Source organism: Lissotriton vulgaris, chromosome 7 (assembly GCF_964263255.1).
Source record: "Lissotriton vulgaris chromosome 7, aLisVul1.2, whole genome shotgun sequence".
Lineage (NCBI taxonomy): Eukaryota > Metazoa > Chordata > Amphibia > Caudata > Salamandridae > Lissotriton > Lissotriton vulgaris.
Window position 1 is genome coordinate 307,082,712 of NC_141695.1, and position 22,863 is coordinate 307,105,574.

At 43.1% G+C, this 22,863-nt stretch overlaps 1 protein-coding gene across 1 annotated transcript in view; it reads right to left on the reverse strand.

Moving 5' to 3' along the window:
* Nucleotides 1-22,863, reverse strand: part of SHANK1 (SH3 and multiple ankyrin repeat domains 1) — a 1,619,594-nt gene that overhangs the window by 63,862 nt on the left and 1,532,869 nt on the right. Inside the window, exon 20 of the mRNA XM_086930109.1 lies at nt 1,365-1,485. Within this exon, the coding sequence (XP_086786235.1) occupies nt 1,365-1,485 (121 nt within the window). The remainder of the gene's footprint in view (nt 1-1,364; nt 1,486-22,863) is intronic.

Below are 22,863 nucleotides of genomic sequence, written 5' to 3' on the forward strand. Positions count from 1 at the left end.
AGTATCATACTCTGCATCTCTCAGTGATAGAGATAAGCAACAAACAGGGCTAGAAATCTGAAAGATTTGAAAGCCCTTCTTGGATATGCATGTAACTTGAGCATTGTATTATGCACATGACTTGTTCTCAGTGCTTTGTTATTAACATCTCCAGGCAATACCTATAGTTTAGGTTTACCACCTAATCCACATTTAATTTATTTACCAGCATAATCTTGCATCATAATATTATCAGAGACACAGTCAAATATATCAAAAGAGTAACACATCCAAGACAGCTAAAAGCCATCTGCCTATGCTTAGAATCATATTAAATTAACATAATGATATGAAAATCTGTCTAGAATGTGATCAAATGATAAACATCCTGTGACACTAGCAGATGACATACAACTATTTGCATTCTCAGATGATAAACAGATGGCAAACTGACAATGGCATTATCAAATGATAATCAGTCCATGCCATTATCAGAGAATAAGTAGACCATGGATTTATGAACCAATTGCATTACTAGATGTTAAGCACCACATGGCATGGTCTAATGATAAAGCAGCTATTATAAGCAGTTACCAACATTATCACAAGTCAAGACACTCATGGCCATATCAGATGATTACTGATCAATGACGCTGTCCGAGCATAAGCAGATATCCCTTTGCTCAGACTATAAGCCACATGTGACATAATCTGATAGTAAGTATGAATTGAGAGTAGCAGAAGGGGAGCAGCAAAGGATTTTATGAGAGTGTAAACATCATAAGGCTTTATCTAAGGCTAAGTTGCACATGGTACTGTCAGATAGTAAGCAGGCAACGTAATTATCAAATATTATGATATGTTAAGCAGACCATAGCTTTTTCAAATGTAAATAGCACAGGACATTATAAGATAGTAAGCAGTAGTTGGTGTTGAGAAATGGTATGCAGGCTACAGAATATTCAGATAATAAGCAGATGATGGCATGATAGTAAGTAGCACATGGTAAGACCATATGGCAGGCAGCTCATGTCAGTATCAGATGGCTTAAAGGTTATCCATATTTTATAGAAAGTAAGAATAAGCACTATCTGTTGGAGATACTTTCAGACAATAATAAGAGACCATGTCAGCTGTGACTTCAGAGAGCAAGGTGTCTATTATGGCAGCACTGGACAGTGGTCTGCCAACTAAAGTGTCAGACGGCAACAAGCTCATGAAATTCACACAAGCTAGATGTGATCAATAAAAACCCTGAGATCGATGACATCCATATTCACAGTATTAAACGTATGCTCACACATTTAAGTAGAGATGTATCTCCCCGCATTAAAAGCTATGTAAATTGTGGCAACCACAGTGAACATTTTTCTGCCTAGTCTTACCGATTGACCTTTGCCGCATCATGATGGCCTGTGAAGGTGTGGAAGCCATGTATGAAGGTCTATCATAAACAGACTGGGGACCCGAAGTCAGTCCTGGGACACGATGCTGCTCAAAGCTCGCCTAGAAGGCACATAAATAACAGTATTATTGAGTTGAGTCAGACCAAAACACTTTTTTATCATTCAATTATTGTACTGTATCTCAGTGCCTTCGGTGAACATGACCACCCGTTCTCCTGCATTCCTTGCACATCTTTACACCAGACCCCTAATGCTTTCATCAATACCATATCATCTTTACTGATAGTCTCTAAGATAATTCACCTTTCATTCTATTTAGAAAACCTGCTCAACCGTGAGGCCTTTTCTCTACCAGCTACAGACCACTTCAAACTTGATTGTCTTGTGGTTGCTTGGACAAGTAGTTAAGGTTATGCCCAGAATGTGGTATATGTTTGGGGTGCAAGTACAGTATTACACAGTAATGCCATGTCCTTTAGGATAGCCCTGTCATGCATACTCCATTTTACATACATTGTCCTATCCACACGACTATAATGATTCTTAACAGGTGACCTTTTACCGAATAGCTTGCTCCTGTCTCTTCAACACCAGGTTCTTAGTCTTCTATCAGAATCCCTGTACCTGACGTACATAAACATGTCTTCAGACACAGCAGATTTATTCTGCATAAGGGTCACCACTTTTTTTCATCCTTGGCCAACAGCCAGCTGTGCATGATCTCACTTGTTTAGAAAAGAATTGGTGATTGTTTTCAAAACATTTATGATTGTTTTCAAAACATCCATGGTTGTTTTAAAAACATATCGATTCTAGTAAAAACCCTGGAGTGACCACTTTAGTATAAAAGACCCTCACTCCCACCTACAAATTAGAGTAGAATTCCTTCCAGGCTGTCACGGGAGTCCTGCATGCCGAATCTTCCGCACACAGCGGTCTGACATCCCTTGCGGGTAGTCATCCTCTATGTAGAGACGGGGTCCTTCATTCTAAACCACCCGGTGAGGGGCTGGTTCATCCCTGGGGGTTTCAAGCTACAGATACACATAGCTATACGCACATACACCTACATATCCAGATTAGGCTAGGTACATTTTAAGAATATGCTAGTGCTAATGTTTTTATCTGAACTGTTTTTGTCCATCTTATTAGTACTATGGTAGAAATGTATCTACTATTAACTATATTGGTACTAGCAATCTCCTTTGTATGCTTCTGTCTCCTGATTGTCGCAGCACATATATTTTACACAAGGCTGTCGCTGGACTAATAAAGTCTTATTGAAACGTCCTAATCGCCTTCCTGTATATTTTCTGAGAGAAAGCAAGCACGAGTGTCTGAGGGAAACATACTGTGCTCTTTTCCATGATCCCCGAGGAATCAGGTTTGTCATGTTCAGGGTTGCCAGAGACTACCTACACCACTGCAGTATACAGGGGGTTGGTAGTGGCACTGTAGAGCTAGCTGGTCTAACGGCTGACATATCCTGTGGGGGTGTCCGGAAGCGGTCGGGACACCAAGCCCTCAGTTTAGGTCATCTAAAATGCACAGTTCCTAGGGGACTCCTAGGAACTACACGACATGGCGCTGCCAACGTTGGTTTGGTTCTTATATTAACAGTAAAAATCTGAGTAGTTCAGTTGTGCTTTCTCAGAACGCCCTACTCACATTTTTTCAGAGACGGGAACATCTGCCTCAGCTGAGCAGATATACTCTTTGTATTGACTGAAGGTTTAGCAATCTTGTAAGGATAAAAGGTTCCTCACATTGTGCAAAACCCTACTTCTTAACATTTTCTTCTCCTTTATAAATGACTGACCCCAGTAGCTCTGGGGAAGACGAATTTGCAAACGCTCTTAACATCACAGAGAACTGCAGACATGCAGTAACAAAAAAGCTGTTAGAGCACGGCGTACTCGCAACAGGAGGTTGTGTTACCAACGTAATCGAGGCACTCGAGGGGTTCGGATCAGTGGTACTCTATTCTTGGGTTCAGTTCCCACCTGCAGATCCGGTGACTAAATTGTTCCACGCATACATTGATGTTAACCCACCCGAGAAATGCATTCCATATACAGAAATTGAGGTTCCATTAACTTACCAGCAGAATAAAAGCTGGTTTGAAGGCGCCCTCCCACACACATCTGTTGTGAGACTCCGTCCGCTCAGCATAGAAGGAGCAACCTGGCCGGTCTTAGCGACATACACTCCACATACCGAGATAGATAGACTACCAGTGGATGAAGTACGTAATGCGAACATTAACAGTCCAACCTGCTAGAAATACACCAGCTGGTCCACATCAGACCACACCTACAATTAACCCATAGACACTGAAATCAGTACTAGGGACAATTACTTCCAAATGGGAGCAAATCCTGTTCTGGATAGCACAAAACATTGCACAGCTGGAAGCAGTATGTCCCCATACGGGTCCGCTTGATAAATATAGAATGCTAACTATTTGCTTGCCATTGGGGCGGTTCCCTCGATTGAAGATTGCACCACTTGGGGAACAGTCATTGCTGCTGTGTACGTCAGAATACAAGGTACTCCTTCCTTAGCAGTAGTTCCAGAAGTACTTAAACAAATACAGTATGAGTATGGGGCAGGACGTGCCCTAGACTTGGAATGAAATTGTTGGGTGATTTTGCCCAAGTCTCGGCAATAATGCTGAGTAATATAAAGGGGGAGGCAGCATCAGTGGCCATGCACAGCCGCCTAATGGAAATAGCCCCTAGAAATAGGGAGTGAGACTTACCAAAATTTATCGAAGAAACTTATTCTGAATTAGGTAGCATCAAATGGTGGGTAGTCCTGACAAAGAAAACTCAAAGCAAGCACCCACAAAAATGTTTAAAATATTAATTCGGAAAAGAATTCACGATCAAGGGGTGGGTCTGCCCAATGGGAGTTCTCTGAAAACATTTTAAAAAACTGACAAGTATCAGGACATTGATAAATGTTCCTTCTATGGTTCATCAAAAACCCTGGAGAAGGACAGGTGATCAGAACAATAGACTGAAGATCGACCGAAGACAAAAAGAGAAGCACATCGCACGTCAGATTACATTATCAAACAGGAAGAGCAACCTAAAGCAAAACCTCAATTCAAAAAGAAGAAAGTAGTTGGCTAACAAATTAGACATGCCCAGGTTACTGAGAACTCAGCATCTGATATGGGAATGGGCTCTGATGATGCTAGACAGCGTGGCAAAAGTAACAATATCTCGCCAGTACATGAAGGATGTTCTGGTGACAGCAGAATTGAATAAGCGGATCACCATGGAAACACCTGATACCAGAGTTAGTGTCCCGCATAGATTGTATGAAATTACGCTCCAAATAGAAGGAGATATCTCAAAAAAGGTTAAAGGTCTCTTTTGGGAGAACTTAACATCTGAATATGACAAACTGCTAGCAGAAAGAGACTGGCCACCTGAGTTTGTGATGGATTACCCAAAAGGGAAAAGGATCAGTTTGTCTGTTTTCTCCGACCTCATTCCAGAATCATTAAAACATTCATATACGCAAGAGCGGGTACTAGCGATTGCTCTGGCATTATACAGAAACCATTTAGGGTGGGACGTGGAGTCTATCCACCACAAAATCCTGTTAAAATCTACTCCAAATCCACAGAAACAGTACCCTATACAGAATGATGCAAAAAGACAGGTCAAAGAAATCTTAGACCAACTTGAATACCAAGGTGTAATTGAGATCTGCACCTCCCAGATGAATAATCCTTTGTTTCCAGTATGAAACCTGACAATCCATATCGTATAGTTTTAGATTACCGACATTTGAACACATGCACACAGACATTTGCAGTTCAAAATAGACAGTGGCGCATTAATTAATAACACTGTGCAGAAAAAATACAGAACAACATTAGATTCCTCAAATAGATTCTACTGCCAGAATATAGCACCAGAAAGCAGATATTTGACAGCAGTTTCTGCGCTCAGCACTCAGCAACATTTTTGTTGTTTGCCTCAAGGGTATAAGAACAGCCCATGGCTATTCACAGCAACAGTGTCAGAATTATTACAAACATGTGACTAGGAGATTGTGTCCTATGTAGATGACATCTATCTGACGTACAATGAATTACTTGAACACTTGAGCAGGGTTAGCAACAGAATGGTGAGTTCGCCAATTTAGGCTACAAATGTAATTTAAAAAAATCTAAAATTGCCCATCTTAATATGCTATTTTGGGATATGAACTGTCAAGTGAAGGCAAGGGCTTGGCAGCCAACTCTTTAAAAGTGTGCGTGCTGCTCCAACCTCCTAAGACTCTAAAAAGTTTGCAATCCATTTTAGGATTTCTGAATTTTGGTAGAACATACATTTTAGATTATGCAGAAAGAGGAAAACCTTTCTATAATTTAATCAAACCTGATTTCACACCACATCAGGGGACACAACAACACACAAATACCTCCGTTCAGTTCCGACTGACATGATAGCATCTAAACACTTAAACACATGTGTACATTTCACAAACTTGGTGATCCGCGTTGTCCCTGGAATATGAGGGTATACTTACCTCATGTTCAATGAAGGCGAGATAGTTCCAATTGCATACAAATCACATTTATACACAAATGCTGAAATATGATTCGCGGCAACTGGAAAAATATTGACCGCAGTACAGACTGCTGTAGTGCGAGAAAGGTTTTATAACTAGGGGGAATGATTCGTTTAAGGAGAGCAGAGGCTGAAATCAAAAAATAATTTCAACAAAAAATGATACCTCTGACACCATAAATTACACTAAAGTTTTTTTGGGACCACAGAAGTCCCTTTTATTGACTTTGTGCTTATGTGGTTATTTTTTCTTGCTTAATATGCTTTTTTACATTTAAGTATTCCTTCACCTTGTACACAACAGCATTTCTTTGATCTTCTGAAAAGACTTTACATTTATACAAACAACATGTAAAAACAAATATAAAAACAATACATTGCTCACTAAACTTACTTTTGAATATTCACCAACAATACACATGGATACATTCAAATATTTGAAATTCGTGAATATTGCATTTTAGTTCTTCTAATTCATGCAAAAAATTGTATTTTCACACCTTTATTGTCAGAGATATATATTGACACAGTTTGATTTCCTACAGAATCGTGGTGTTCTACTGATGGGCTGGGACTGTGAGCAATTTAGTCCTCTGCACTTATCTGATCTTCAGGTTCTATTAGGTGGTCAGAAAACTTTTTAAGAGTTTTTAAGGTGAGTTTGTCTTAGTCCAACTTTACCAACTGAAAGAAGCAGCAGCTTCTATTTTGCAAAATATTTCTAGAGCACTAGATTGTGCTGACGCGCTTCGACCTTGCAGCTGTGGGATCTGCACACTATTTTTACTTCAAGGTCTTCATCATGGAAAGTATGGGTGTGTCCTTGCGGTACTCCATCCCTACCATCCACAGGGAAATTCAGTGGTGGAGAGGAAAAACCAGGACCTAAAGCAATCCTTAACAGCAAGGGTATTAGGTGCAGGCGGTAGTTGGGTCAATCACCTATATGCAGCCCAGAGGGCACTGAATAATATGCTGAGAAAAACCTTGGGAGGAAATATCGCCTATGAAATCCTGTTTCGGACAAGAATGTGGGTACCTGACCTCGACTGTGCCAGCACAGTGGCGGATGTAAACCAATTTGAATTGAATGATGGTTTGGTTGTTTCACAGGAACTCAATGAATTCCGGACATTACAAAGCAACGTCCAAATAAAATGCACCGCCACTGGGGAAGTGAGTCAGGTTCCGGCAAGACCTGTATGGGTCCAAAAGGTTGGGGACCTGGTCAGAGAAAAAATTGTCCTGAGTAGCAGCCGATCTCCTCTCGGTACTATAGAGGAAGTTTAGATGGAAAGACGAATAACGTTCCAAGACACCACTGCGCAAGATGCCAGAGTAGCCAATAACGGAGTATGAATTACACCTGTTGAAAGTGAACAACATCCACATGAAACTAAAAAACAAATTGCAATTTGGCCCAACAACGAAATTTACATCAACATGTTTTCACAAGAAGCAACTGCCAGTTCTACAAACACTGCTGATCTCCCGAGGATAGATCAAACTGCATCTGGCTACTTCATCAACTTCGATTACTTTTCTTCAGATCCAAGTGAACCTGAGCAAATGCCACCCATTTCTAAGAAAGAACAATTTCGACAATTCTATCTCTGGCTAAAAAAGGCTTACCTTGTGTTCCCTTGGTTGCATCTTAGGTTTGCATTAGGGATCATGTTCATTTTGATTGGTATAGTAACAGTCTTTTTCCTACTAACCAAAGGACAATACCTCCTACAACGCTCTGCAGTACAACCTGTGAACTTGGTCTTGAAACCACATATGTCATCACACCATGAACAAAGAGACTTGTTCCTAGTGAACTTTTCAGCAGTTCCAGTACTGGATGGTATAGTATGGGATAGAGTTTCATATGATGTATTTGGTACTACTGAACATTTGAAAATGGCACACATGTTCATAATTTCAGTTAATGATTTCATTACCCCAAGTACACTATCTGATGATTGGGACATTGAGACTGTAAATACTATGCTTTCAGACTTAGAAAAATCTGCTGCATTTTCTTACAGGGAATTGTATAAAGATACACCAGACTATGATAGCATGTTTTGTTACCAGCAATATGGTCATCACGTTTTGCACAGAGTTAATGTTCCACGCACTGTAAATAAACACTTACCATCAATGGGAACATTGCCCGACACCACCGAAAGAAAGTTCTGCCACATTCACACATACATTTGCATACTTTTCAGGGTTCAATACATCTTGCCCGATGTCATACTACTATAAGTTAGTATAGACGAATGCAACTGCGAAGAAAATGATGTTGACTGATACATAGCTCATATATTAAGCACCTTTCATCTCCTAACTGTCTATGCAAGGTTTTGACTATTGGAGGGACACACCAGACACAAAATCCATCTGGGGGACGAAAGATTGGCAGGTTCAGGAAACTGAGGGTTATTTAGAGCTTGCCTCATACCATTACAGATAATATTCCTGAACAGAACAGTGCAACAAACTACCTGCTATGGTTTTGCAAAAATTAAAGGCCTGAAAACACCATGCATCCCCTTACCAACACCTATTGAAGGGTTTTTGAATAACACACTGTTAAGTGACGAGATGCTGGGTGAAATGGTACAGAATGGTACATAGAATTCCCCAAATCCCAATTGGAAGTTATGATTGGTTTGGCCTACCAACACAAATCGGTGTCAAGCAAGATTCCTGGGTACCACCGGTGGGTTTAGTATCCATAGGGCCGACCCTCGCTATGTACACACAGACGACCCAGGGGTAGTGACTTCATATAGTGTTGGGAAGTTGTGCATGGAATGGCTAAAAACCTCAACAATGCAACAAGTAAAACAACACTTGTCCCTTCTGGCAAACAACATGGTTCAAAAAGATTTCTTGTTAGGTCCCAAAAAACCACAAAAGAAACGCTTCTTAAATGCCATCTACAATGAACTGAGGAAAGTCTCCCAACAGGATGCTGCTGAGAGACTATGTGAGATTGATAGGATTAACCTAGAAAAGACCCTGGCTGTGGTAGGCAATGGTATGACCATACTTTATTCACATATTTATTCACTGGGCAACATTGTGTCCTTGGCAATTGACATAATGGAACAAGATTTGTCAATTCAACAACTTGGGCAATCTAAATTGCGCTCCAATATGCTTTTAAGCTGGACGCTGCAATCATTGCTCTCAGGCCACGTGCCATAGAAATACATTAATAGCACAAGTTTGTTTTAGGCTTACAATCTAGACAGTTGACTATGGCATGCTTATTGAAAAATTGGAGAAGTTACCTTTTACTGTAGCAGAGTCACCATCTACTGAATGGTTAATTCATGCTATATCACACTGCCAAGCACAACATTTCAGTTCCAATACTGCCTTAGATACATCCAAGCAGGCAGGTATGAAGAGTTGGGTGAAGGCTTCATACAGGAAACCTGGAGGTTACCATATAGACTGCGGGAAGGCTTTAAGTGGGTCTTTAGTATGCGAAGAGGTGCCGCTTTATGGTATGTGTAATGCGTCCAAGGCGAACTTATCTTGCTACTTGAAGGGCTACCCAGCTGCCGTGATTCATTCGTTTTTTAATTACTTTAGAATGGAAGTTATTTAGTGCTAATTGATCAAGGGTGTTGTGGTATGGCACCAGGCATCGCAAATCTAGTCACAGAAAATTTCGGGATGGGTTGCTGAGCAGACTGAAAGTCATGTTGTTTTAACAAAATGTGGCCTTAACTTCAGCCATGAGACGTTTGATCTCCAGATTTCAAAGTCTTCAGCTGAGATACAGGCCCTGGTCCGTGAGAATTTCCTGATCCATTTCAGAGAAATGGTTCATCATATCTTTAACATGTCTGATACAAGTGGGATCGTATTTAAGCGACTTGGATCAGGTTTCTTAACCACCTTTCAGACCATCTTTGGAGTAATTCCAGCATTCATACACTCCGTACTTGGAAGCACTTTTGGAGGGCTTCCTTTGGTCCAGCTTTCGGTAGCAGGCATCCTGATTTTAATACTCTTGCTTTGCAATGGACGCCGCAATCCCTCATGAAATGGAGAGAACACTGCTGGAACGACATTGTCATGATCGGATGGTGTTCTACCTGATGACGCCTCGGGTTCGAGAGCTGAGTGAGCATTGGTTCCAGTCTTTCAGACCAGTCTCGCTAGACTGTGTCCTGCCTGTGTTCCGTTGCCTCCTCTGCGGATTCGGCTGCGTGTTGGACCTGGGTCTGACACTTCCATCGGTTGCGCTGTCAGACATAGAAGCACTACTGGCACCTTTGCAGGCCCACACGTGCAGTTGTCCACAGTGTATTCCCATGTTGATTACAGCCTTTCTAGAGCCTCCAAGGAATGCTTCTGCTCAACTCCAGAAATACAGGCATCAGCATCAGGCGTGCAGGCATCTAACTCTTCCCCGGCGGCTGCTGTGGGAACCAGAGATAACCACCTTTACTCATTGAATACGATACTGGAAGGTCTTGAGGGACTGCCATCTGCGGATACGATGTTCAGCGATGCTGAGTCTTCAGCACAGGATTCTTAAAACAATCTGGCCATCTCCTGTGCTGGGAACCGCTTGGCTATTTTTAAAAACATTTACCAAATTGAAGGTTGAGTGTGGCTTTGATTTATTCTCTTCTTGGCTCTAACTGAGCTTCATGGCTTTCAAGGTGCTTGGTGCAATAATCACAATATATACAAGTTTAGAGGACCTTTTGAACGCTTTTGTAGGAAAAAATTACTTTTTATTATGGACTTTTTTTACGCTTTCAAGTACCTTTTAGTAGGTTTTATTTTAAATGATTTTATGCCTTTTATAAGTGTTAGCTTTATCATTACCTAGTTGACCTTTTGATGAGTGGGTGTCATGTTGTTATATTCTGTGTCTCCTAGTTCCCTGCTTCTCAGCCTGTGTGAGTGTTATGTAATAGAATGTTCATGAGTGCATGGTTTGTTTGAGTGGTCAGTTGGAATGAGTGGGGCTTAGCAGCAGGATGCTGCTCCCGGTGGGGCTTGTACCATCTAACCTGTAACTGAATGAACCTACATAATCTACACTACTGGATATTGGACTAATTACCTACAAGGACCCTACTACGTTTACAAAAGTGGCGATGATTATGAAAAGAACCACGCTTGTAAAGCCAAGAAAGTAAACAAGAAACTAAAAAGGAGTTTGCCAGAGTCTGAAAATAAGCCAGAGCAATGCCACGGATGCCCCACCGGTGTCTTCTACAACAGACAGCCTACACATTGTATGTTTTGGGAGATGAACATTGCGTGCCTTCAAACCTGCCAGCCTACACACAGCCTTATAAATTGAAGTTGGTATGTTAGACCTGTGTGCTTGAAGACAGCCAGCCTACACCTACACAGTAGAAAATCTGATGTGTGATGCTTGCAACCTGCAGCTTACTTACAGTTTACAGTTTTGGACTATAGGGAAATGTAATACTACGCGCTTGAAGTCAGAGCAGCCGACAGGAAGGTCAGTTGTAGGTGTGTAAGCAGCGTGCTATTGTCTTCATTTCTAACATTCATTTGGAGAGAACTTACAACATTTATTTTAATGACCGATCTACAGCCTAGAATTGGAAGTGCTTTTGGGTGCTTTGATCTGCTTTGACCAGCTTGTACACGGCTGGAGCTATTGTACAGTCTGATTGGAATGTGCTGTTATTAGACCTGGAAGTTAACCTGTTTCGATGTATGCTGTGTACAGATGGCAGTTTGGCTATTCAGCAGTCCAGCTTAGGAGTGGAGCTGGGGAGACTGTGAACCATGCTGAATGAAGTCGATATACATATTAATTTGCTGAAGTAAGCCCTAGGTGCAAATGACAGTGTGACAGTTGTGTAACTTAAAAAAATTGGAAGAATGCACTTGTGGTTCATTCAACAACAAAGTCGCAGCTACAGGATTCCGCTGTGACGTGAGAAGTGACCATTCTGGAAACAGCACTCTGTGACCATCGTCGCGGTTACGTGATATGCCTATACGTCAGAGCAGGATTGCTGGAAGTTGCATTGTGGGCAAAACCTGGCTGTGACGTCGTTGCGTTTCTCTGACACAGGACGTTGGCTACTGAAGCCGCGTAAGGTGGTCAAGACGTAATTGCTCAGCAACGCAGTTTGTGTCAGACACGTTTTTTTCTTCCTGCAACAAATTACAACTGTGGTTACAATGCACATCCTTGTGTGAGCAGCGATCTGTCAAGAAAATTGACCGGGGTCAGGCGCATTCAGTATTGAGACGAATTAAGGATCGAGCGCTTCAGCAGGTACCCAACAGGCACAATCACTGTTCATCCGGAAGTTTCTATAGGAGAGTATTTTGTTTTAGCCGTGATGCTGTATTCTTTGCCAAGGGCAGTCTAGGTGAAGTGAGCCCTGGTGAAATGTTGCTGAAGACTGCTATTTAAGGGAGGAAGATCTGTTTAGCCGAAAGAGCCAGGTCTTGAGGGTCTTCCTGAAGATGTTCAGGGAGGGGGCGCGTCTGATGTCTGCCGGTAGCTCGTTCCAGGTCTTGGCTGCAATGTGAGAAAAGGATCTTCCGCCTGATCTGGCTCTGCGGATACACCGGGTTTCGGCCAGTCCGAGGTTGGAAGATCGGAGGTTTCTTTTGGGTACGTGGAAGTGGATTCTGTCGTTGAGGTAATTGGGTCCGTTGTTGTGTAGGCATTTGTAGGCATGAGCAAGGAATTTGAAAGTGACTCTTTTCTCCACAGGGAGCCAGTGGAGACTTTGTAGGTGTTGGCTGATGTGTTCATGTTGGGGGATGCCGAGCGCGAGCCTGGCGGAGGTGTTCTGTATTGTCTGGAGTTTGTTGATGCCGGCATAGAGTGCGTTTCCATAGTCAGTCTGCTGGTGATGAGTGCATGGGTGACTGTCTTCTTTGACTCAGGAGGGATCCAATTGAAGGTCTTGCGGAGGATGCGGAGGGTGTTGCAGCAGCGGGAGGTGACTGCGTTGACCTGTTGGTTCATGGTGAGTGTTGATTCGAGTACGATGCTGAGGTTCTTGGCGTGGTCTGAGGGGGTAGGTGGACTTCCGAGGGCAGTCGGCCACCAGGTGCTGTCCTATGCAGAAGGGGTGGTACGGAGGACGAGGACTTCTGTCTTCTCTGCCTTGAGCTTCAGGCAGCTGTTGGGCCATCCAGACTGCAACATCTTGCATTCCTTTCTGGAAGTTGAGTTTGGCAGTGGTGGGGTCTTTGGTGAGGGGGAGGATGAGCTGGGTGTCGTCGATGTTGAGTCTGTGTTGTCGGACTATGGCTGTGAGGGGAGCCATGTAGATGTTGAAGAGGGTGGGGCTCAGTGATTAACCCTGTGGGACTCCCCAGGTGATTTTTGTGGAGTCGGAGAGGAAGGGTGGGAGTCTGATCCTTTGGCTTCTTCCGGTGAGGAATGATCAAATCCAGTCCAGAGCTGTTCCTTCTATGCCTATGTTGTGTAGTCTGGCGACTAGTGTGCGGTGGGAGACGGTGTCAAAGGCTGCTGATATGTCGAGTAAGATGAGGGCTGCAGAGTGGTCTTGGTCCAGGAGAGTTCGGATGTCGTCTTTGGGGGCGAATAGGGCGGTCTCTGTGCTGTGGTTGCTTCGGAAGCACGGATTGGGACAGGTCGAGGACGGCGTTCTCTTCAATGAATCGTGTCAGTTTCCTGTTTACTGTTTTCTCTGCAACTTTGTCTGCGAAGGGGAGGAGTGAGATGGGCCGATAGTTCTTGAGGTCAGTGGGGTCAGCTGTGAGCTTCTTGAGCAGGGGTCTGACTTCTGCGCGCTTCCAGTCATCTGGGAAGGTGCCTGTTTTGAAGGAGCTGTTGATGGTGCGTTGTAGTTCGGGTGCGATGGCGGCTGCAGCTCTGTGGTAGATGTGAGGGGGCAGGGGTCAGTGGGGGTCCCCAGTGGATGCCTTTCATGGTTGAGGCAGTGTCTTCTGCCATGATCGGTGTCCAGTTAGAGATGGTAGGATGGTGTTTCTGGGGGCCATCTGTGGCACCTGTTGGATGGTCGATGAAGTTGTCATAGAGGTTTTTGATCTTGAGGTGGAAATAGGTTCCAAGTTTGTCGCAGAGGTCTTGGGATGAGGGGATGTCTGTGGCTTCACTGCGTGGGTTGGTGAATTCTACAATTACACTGAAAAGTTCCTTGGAGTTGGTAGAGTTGGCTAGGATTTTGTTGTGGATGAAGTTCTTCTTGGTGGCTCCGATCTGGTTGTGGTAGTCCGTCATGGCGTCCTTGTAGGTGGTGTGGTTTTCGTTTGTCTTGGTAATTCTCCAGTTCTTCTCCAGGCGTCTGCAGGCTCGTCTGTCTTCTTGGAGAGCGGTGGTGAACCAGGCAGCTTTCCTGGAGCGTTGTCTGCCGGGGGTTGCGTAGTGGGGCGAGCTTGTCTGCACAGTTGGAGATCCAGGTGTGGAGTTCTCTGGCTGCGTAGTTTGCGTCGGGTGTCCCGGTGTGGTTGTCTTGGGTGAGGGTGGAGTTAAGTTGCTCGTTTGTAACCTTGCTCCAGTTCCTTCGTGGTGAGCTTGGGGATGGTTTGGGTGCCTTGGGTTTGTTGATGGTGAAGTGTACGCAGTGGTGGTCGGTCCATGGCGGCTGCATTGTGTAGCTGAATTGGACGCTGTTTCCTGCCTTGAAGATGAGGTCAAGGGTGTGTCCTGCTCGTGGGTCGGTGTGTTGACGAGTTGTTTAAGTCCGATGCTGGCAAGGTTGTCACGTAGGATAGTGGAGTTGGGGATTGCTGGGGTTGTCGAGGTGGAAGTTTAGGTCGCCAATGAGTTTGTAGTTTGTTGAGGTGATGGTGTGGGGTGCGATGAAGTTGGCGATGGTGGTGGCAAAAGTGTGTTTGGGGGCCGGGGGTTCTGTAGACGAGGGTTCCTCAGAGTGTGGCTTTGGGGGTGGTCTGGACCTGGAAGTGCATGTGATCGGCGGAGGGGAAGGTTTCGCTGGAGGTGGTGAGCCGGAGGGTGCTCTTGTGGGCGATGGAGAGGCCCCTCCTGGGTGGTTGGGGCGGTCTTTCCTCTGGATCTTGTATCCATCTGGGATGGTGCTGTTGATGTTGGGGGCTGAGGATGCATTGGTCCAGGTCTCTGTGAAGAAGGCGTTGTCGGGCGAAAGAGAGTCGAGTAGGTTCCAGATTTCCATGGTGTGTGAGGATGCATTTTATGGTGTCGCCGGTGCTGGCGTCGGCGGTGTTGGAGGCCGGGGTGGCGGTGAGAGTCTGGCGGCAGTGGAGGCAGGAGAACTGGCGTGGGTCATGTTCAGCGAGGCTTGTTGACATTCTCTAAGTCTTCCAGGGTTGAGTGCGAGGTGGATGGTGGCGTCGTAGCAATGGGTAGTGTGAGGTCCAGGGTTCCTGGCGCTGACTGCGGTCGCAGACGGGGGGCAGACGGGCTTGCCTTTGGCACGCCCGCTACTCTCGCGACCGCGCAGTGGCCGCCAATATGTAGCGGAGGTGGGAGGGAGGAGAGGCTGGGAGGTGGGAAAGGGGGAATTCTATGGGGGGGGGAATTCAAGGGGGGAATCCGGGAGGGAATTCCGGGGGGAGGGGTTGCAGCGAAAGGAACAGGCAGGCACGAGAAAATAAAAACAGTGGTGGAATTAGAGCAAGACACAGATGGGCACAAGAACAGTGGCACAACCGGGAAAAAATTAAGAAACAAACGGCTGAGAAAGGTTACCTTGGTTGCAGGCAGTCTGGTCCCAGTTGGAGCGGGCAGCAGGCGCAGGAGTGGGCAGTAGCCTCGAACCTCCCAAGGAGGAGGTCGGGGTCTGGAGGCAAGAGATGGAACAGTGGAGCTGCAGGGATGTAATGATGCCTGCAATGTGATGTAATATTATGTCATCTTTATTTATAATTCTAGGAATGTAGTGATTTATGCAAAATAATCTTATGTGATATTATCTTCAATTTTAGTATAGTAATTATTCTCAAAATGTGATTTACATGTAATTTATGTAATGTTATGTGATCCTTCCTTGTGATTTAGGATGGGGTACTTACATTTACAGGAGGTGTGGAATGCTTACGCTCGTTCACTTTGCTTCCTGCTGTTTCTTTTGTTTCCTAAAGGAAGGAGATGTGTTATATTCTGTGTCTCCTATTTCCTTGCTGCTCAGCCTGTGTGATTCCCTGTGTGCGGGGATGGGTTGGATGATACCCTGAGAGAGAGATGATTCCCTTTTGTGTTGGTTGGATGATAATCTGAGTGTTCTTTTGTCCATTGTGATGTGCAGTTGTGGGAACATGAGGGTTCCTTAGTGCTGTAGTGGGAACAAGTGCGTTCCTTTATCCACTGAGATGTAGTGTGCTGTAGTGTCCTACAGTGTGTACAGTTGTGGGGTGTGGAGGTTGCATCCTGCCTGGAACATGTCCATTCCTTTGCACAGCGAGATGTGGTGTGCTGTAGTGGTCCTGCAGTGAGTACAGTTGTAGGGTGTGGAGTTGCATACTGCCCTATATATATATATATATATATATATATATATATATATATATATATGGGTTGATTCCTGCTTCCCAGGCTGTAACCGCAGAGAAATACGGACCACCACACAGCTTTCAGAGTGTTCACATCCAAGGTTTATTATCCATTGGCAGTTAAGGTAGGCATGACGCGTTTCGGGCAGGAACTGCCCTTGATCACATGGCGGACATGCAGTAATGTTCACTTTAAATAGGGCACACACTCATTTTTTTCACAATGACACCACGTGCTCTAGTGATAAACACTGAAGATAGACTCCAAGTGTGGAGTATTTACATGTGCACAGGATTGGTAACATTTGCAAAATAGCGTTTTATATACCCAACAGCGTATTATTAAGCACTCATAATACCGACATTAGTCAGAGTAACAATGGAACATTTTATAACCGCATAAATGCGTTAGGTTGTGCAAAATAAGCTAGCAGCATGACATCGTATGATAAATACATTCAATAGATAATGTTTACATCTTGATTTATATGCACAAAATAAATAACATATAAATATGTTAAAATTGGTTATTTAAAAGACCCTATTAAAAAGCCATTTAATAATGATTGTGTTGCATATACACATTCATGTTATGCTAAAAATAGATGTGCAAATAATCTTATGTGTTGCCCCAATGGAAATCAACATTGCCATGATATAATTGAAGTAAGTACATACTCAAGCTGCCTCGCTGGAATATTATGCTTAAACCTGGTGTTACATGCTGTATAAGCAGTTACTAAATAAAGTGCTAGTGCTGGAAATGGTTAACCTCTATAGTTTGACTGTCCCTTGTCCCGGGAGAGCACCATTAATAAAACAGGTAACCATGTGTTGCAAGTTCGTAATCCAAGTTTTAAAGTGCTGAGTGATAATAGTGCAAAAAAAGGGACGTTTTTAAAAAAAAAGTGATTGTGGAAGGAGATAAAATTCAAGGTGTGAGAGAAGAAGCCAATCAACACTTCTTATGATATCACGCATTTACAGATATGGCTACCAACAATTACTGGTAAGAACTGCATATTTTCATTATGACACTGAACGGAGAGATGGTTGTAGGGACAAGACAAGGTGAGTTTGTTTATAGAAAGGTGTGCATGTCCTCTCTATCGTTAAGGCCATTAGGATGCTTGCTGTTAAGATTGAGAATGTATCTTGTCTCTAATTGCCTTAGAGCCTTGTCTCTGTCTCCACCTCGCTTAAGTACCGGTGCCTGATCAATCACAAAATAAGTAAGACAGTTAACGTCTTTATTGTGGCTTATTTTAAAATGTCTGGCTACCGGATAGGCCGGGTCACAATTAATGATGGCACGGATGTGCTGCAGGATACATATATATATATATAGTGATCTCTAGCAGGAGATAAAGATATCAAGTTTGTAATCTTTCTGTAATCTTTATGTGTGATCTATCGTTGCAATTATTTTTCTTTACAAATTCAAGGAATGTAATGATGCGCGCAATGTGATGCAATCTTATGTCATCTTTCTTTACAATTCTAGGAATGTAGTGATTTATGTAAAATAACCTTATGTGATCTTATCTTCAATTTTAGTATAGTAATTATTCTCAAAATGTGATTTACGTGTAATTTATGTAATGTAATGTGATCCTTCCTTGTAATTTAGGATGGGGTACTTACATTTACAGGAGGTGTGGAATGCTTACGTTCTTTCACTTTGCTTCCTGTTGTTTCTATTGTTTCCTGAAGGAAGGAGATGTGTTATATCATGTGTGTCCTAGTTCCTTGCTGCTCAGCCTGTGTGAGTGTGATGTAATAGAATGTTCATGAGTGCATGGTTTGGATGAGTGGTCAGAGTGATCATGTCATGTATACTCCATTTAACATACATTGTTCATCCACACGACTATAACGATTCTAAACAGGTAACCTTTTACCTAATAGCTTGCTCCTGCCTCTTCAATCAATCAAACATTTGTAAAGCGCGCTACTCACCCGTGTAGGTCTCAAGGCGCTGAGTTGGGGGGAGCAGCTACTGATCGAACAGCCAGGTCTTGAGGAGTCTCCTGAAGGTCAGCAGGTCCTGGGTCTGTCGTAGGTGGGTGGGGAGGGTGTTCCATGTCTTGGGGGCAAGGTGGGAGTAAGACCTGCCACGGGTGGTTGTTCTGTGGATGCGTGGGACGGTGGCGAGGGCGAGGTTGGCAGAGCGTGGAAGGCGAGTCAGTTTTTGAGGTATGCTGGTCCGGTGTTGTGGAGTGCCTTGTGAGCGTGGGAGAGGAGCTTAAAGGTGATCCTCTTGTTGACGGGGAGCTAGTGCAGGTCCCTCAGGTGGGCGGTGATGTGGCTGTGGTGGGAGATGTCGAGGATGAGGCGTGCAGAGGCGTTCTGTATGCGTTGGAGTCTCTTCTGGAGTTTGGCTGTGGTTCCCGCGTAGAGGGCGTTGCCGTCGTCCAGCTTGCTGGCCTGAGTGCCCGTTCTTCTGGTTCCGGTGGGGATTCATCTGTAGATCTTGCGAGGCATGCAGAGGGTGTTAAAGCAGGATGAAGAGACGGTGTTGACTTGTTGGGTCATTGACAGAGAGGAGTCCAGGATGAACCCCAAGTTGCGTGCACGGTTGGTGGGTGGGTGTCGGCGCAGTTGCCACCAGGAGTCGTCCAAGGCGGAGGGGGTGGAGCCGAGGTTAAGGACCTCTATCTTGTCCGAGTTTAGTTTCAGGTGGCTGCTCTTCATCCTATCGGCGACGGCCTTCATTCCTTCGTGGAAGTTGGTTGTGGCGGGGTCTTTGGTGAAGGAGAGGATCAGCTGGGTGTCGTCGGCGTATGAGACTATGTTGAGATTGTGCGATCAGATAATGTTGGCGAGCGGTGTCATGTAGACGTTGAAGAGGGTCGGGCTGAGGGATGATCCTTGGGGTACGACACAGGTGATCTTGGTCGCTTCGGATCGGAATGGAGGGAGGCGGTGTTATATCCTGTACATTTAAGTGCCTATGTTATTCATGCTTCTACTCCTTTAATTGCATGTGCCATGTTGTGTTTCCTTTTGATTCTACATTCCTAACAGAGCTTTGCTCATACAGCATTCTCTACTGTTAGTCAGTTGTAACCTGTATCCTGCTGTGTCAGGACTGGATGCTGTGCTGTCAAATAAACCTTCTTAATACTACAAGCTGCCCTGGATTATTACAAAATTGGCGACGAGGACAACCTTACTCCAGCCATCTACAGCACAGGAGCGGAGTTTGAACCCATTTTGGATATTTTACGCTTTTCTTCTTTTTTTTTATTTGGACTGCCTGCCTTTAAAGAAACTTCCTGCTTCTGAAGAATTTCGTTTGCTATTTTCCGCAAGTATTTCCCAGGAACTACCTACAATTTCCTTCTTATTCAACTCAAAAATACTATTTTATCCGTTTTCTGACCTTTTAAGCCTGCCGGCATCTTTTGACTTTCTGGCTGCCTACAGCGCGACGTTTCCACGAGCTTCCATCTCCGTGGCAACGCCTTCGTCCATTCAGAGTGTGCACTCGTCATCCGCTTCGAAGCGGAGGAGCAACGCCATTGCCTGGCAACCACTGACATCATCGACTGTAAAGCGGTGAAGCAACGCCACTGCCTAGCAACCAGATCTTCGATGTTTCCGTGTTGTGTCATGTAGCGTCATCACGCTACGCTACAACGTCATCACGCACGCTGTCAAAACGTCATCACGCACGTTACGTGCCTCCATTTTGTTTTGTTTCGTTGCTTGGCAACACATTCACGGCAATTTCATCTGCTTTTTAGATCGTTGTTTCTTTCCGTTTTTGCTCATTACATTAGCGCTTGCACTAATAAGTGTATTACAACGTTAGCGCTTACCTTAACTTTCATTTTTTTTATATATTCTATTTCTTCAAGGATTTCTGGCAAGAGTTCTACAAGCTTTTTACAGCTTAAACCACAACAGTTCTGCAAGTCTGCAATTCTCTTCATGTGCTACAAACTATGTGATTCCACATTGGTATAAGTACATTGTCTTCAACAATTTTCTTCATTTTTACTGTGTATCTTTACAATTATTTATTTATTTATTTGTTTTACTTAATTTTATTATCACCATGCAATTTGATCCTCCTGCAAAATTTTTACAGGTTAAAGGTGATCCTCCTATGCCCTGGTCAAGGTGGAAGGAGGAGTTTTTCAACTATATGAAAGCTATTGATGGAGAGCGTATGGGGGCAGAGAGAAAAAAAAGCATTTTGTTACATTGTTTGGGCTCTAAGGGTCAAGAGATCTTTAGAACTTTGCCTCAATTTACTGTGCCTAGTGGAAGTGGTGATTCTGTGAATGTTTACACTGAAGCTTTTGGTAGATTAGAGAAACGTTTCAAGCCTACCGCTAATATTGCTTTAAATCGCTTTAAATTTTATACTAGAGCACAGAAACAGGAGGAATCTTTTGATGATTTTCTCACTGCTTTAAGAGCTTTGACTTTACATTGCAATGTTGGTGCCATGGCAGATGAAATGATCCGTGATCAGATCATTGTTCATGTTAAAAACAAAAAGGTTCAAGATAAACTATGGTGTATAGGTGACCCTAACTTAGAAGAAACCATAGCCATTGCTAAGTCCACAGAAATGTCAGAAAAATGGATGGATATAGTAGTTAAACAAACTACAAATTCCAATTCTAGTAAAATTAATGTAGAAGAAGAAGTATGTATTGTTAAACCCAAAGTTGATGACAAAAATGTTATTCCTTTTCAGTCTAAATATAAAAATGCTGTTGGTGTCAATAACAGAAGATCAGATTTTGGTAATTCATCGTTTTCATGCTACAGATGTGGTAGTAGATCACATATAGCCTCCTTTCAGGCCTGTCCTGCTATAAACAGAACTTGTAATATTTGCAACAAGTTAGGACATTTTAGAAATGTATGTAGAGAGAGAAGGTACAATTCTCAAGCTCGTACTGGACGATCTGTCATTCCTACTCCTACTAAAGTATCTTCCGTTAGTATTGTTGATGAAGTCAAACATGAAGTTGAGCGTGGATATGTTGTTTCTATTCTTCAAAGCGATTGTGTGGGATCAACCAGTAGGAAATCTCCCAAATGTACTTTTCATGTTTCATCTATTGCTATTGAACTCATGGTAGATTCTGGATCTCCGTGAACGATTATTACCAGAGAGTATTTTAATGAAAAATTAACAACTGTATGTAACAGATCTGATTTACAACCTTCAGACATATTAGCTGAAAGTTTCAATGGAAATATTGAAGGTTTCTTTAATGTTCTTTTATGTTTCAGAGGAAGGTCAGCTCAAATTAAGCTTTACATTGCTATCAAAGGAGTCAATGTACTGGGTTGGCATGACCAATGGGAACTTGGCATCACGTTAAATCCACGTGCCAAGGATCCCATCTCCTTATGTAGTGAACAAGATATGATTAATTCCATTTCTGATATTAATGGAAAAGATAATGTAATTATATCATGGAGTGAAAAATTTAATAAAGTTTTCTGTGACCGTTTAGGGAAATTGGAAAATTTTGCACACAAAATTGTTCTTAAGGAGGGTGCAGTTCCAATCAAACAAAAGCTAAGAGGGGTTCCTCTAAATGTTAGGGATGAGCTAAAAGAAATGTTGGATGACCTACTTAAAGACAATATTATAGAGCCCATTGAATCGTCTGAATGGGTTTCGCCCATTGTTTTGGTGCGCAAACCCGACCAAAAATTAAGGGTCTGCATTGATTTGAGGGCTCTAAATTCTAATATTGTTATAGATTGTCATCCCCTTCCAAATATTAATGAGCTTGTTTCCTTGTTTGATGGTGCGCAGATTTTTTCCACTTTAGACCTTAGATCTGCATATCATCAAATTGAGCTTACTGAAGATTCCAAGAAATATACAGCTTTCATTACCCCCATGGGATTGTTTCAATATAGAAGGATGCCGTTTGGGTTGGCATCTGCTGCCTCTGTTTTCCAACGTGTCATGTTCCAAATCTTTAGAGATCTTGATAAATTTGTAAAATGCTTTCAGGATGACATTTTGATTTTCTCAAAAAATGAAGCTGAACATAGTTCACATTTAAGTGTTGTGTGCAAAAGATTAGAAAAATCTGGCCTTACCCTCAAGGCACACAAATGCAAACTTTTTAGGAAGTCGGTTGAATATTTAGGCCACACTTTGTCGGGGGAAGGTCTTGTTCCTAAAAAATCTAATGTTGATGCTATTCTTAGTGCTCCAGCCCCAAAGAATAAGGAACAACTTCTTTCTTTCTCTGGAATGTGTGAATATTACAGTAAATTTGTTGTGAATTTTGCCACCAAAATGGAACCATTAAGAAAACTTTTAAGACAGTGCAATGAGTTTGTATGGGAGACTGAACAGGAAAAGGCTTTCACTGATATTAAACATGATATTGTTAATTCCCCGACTT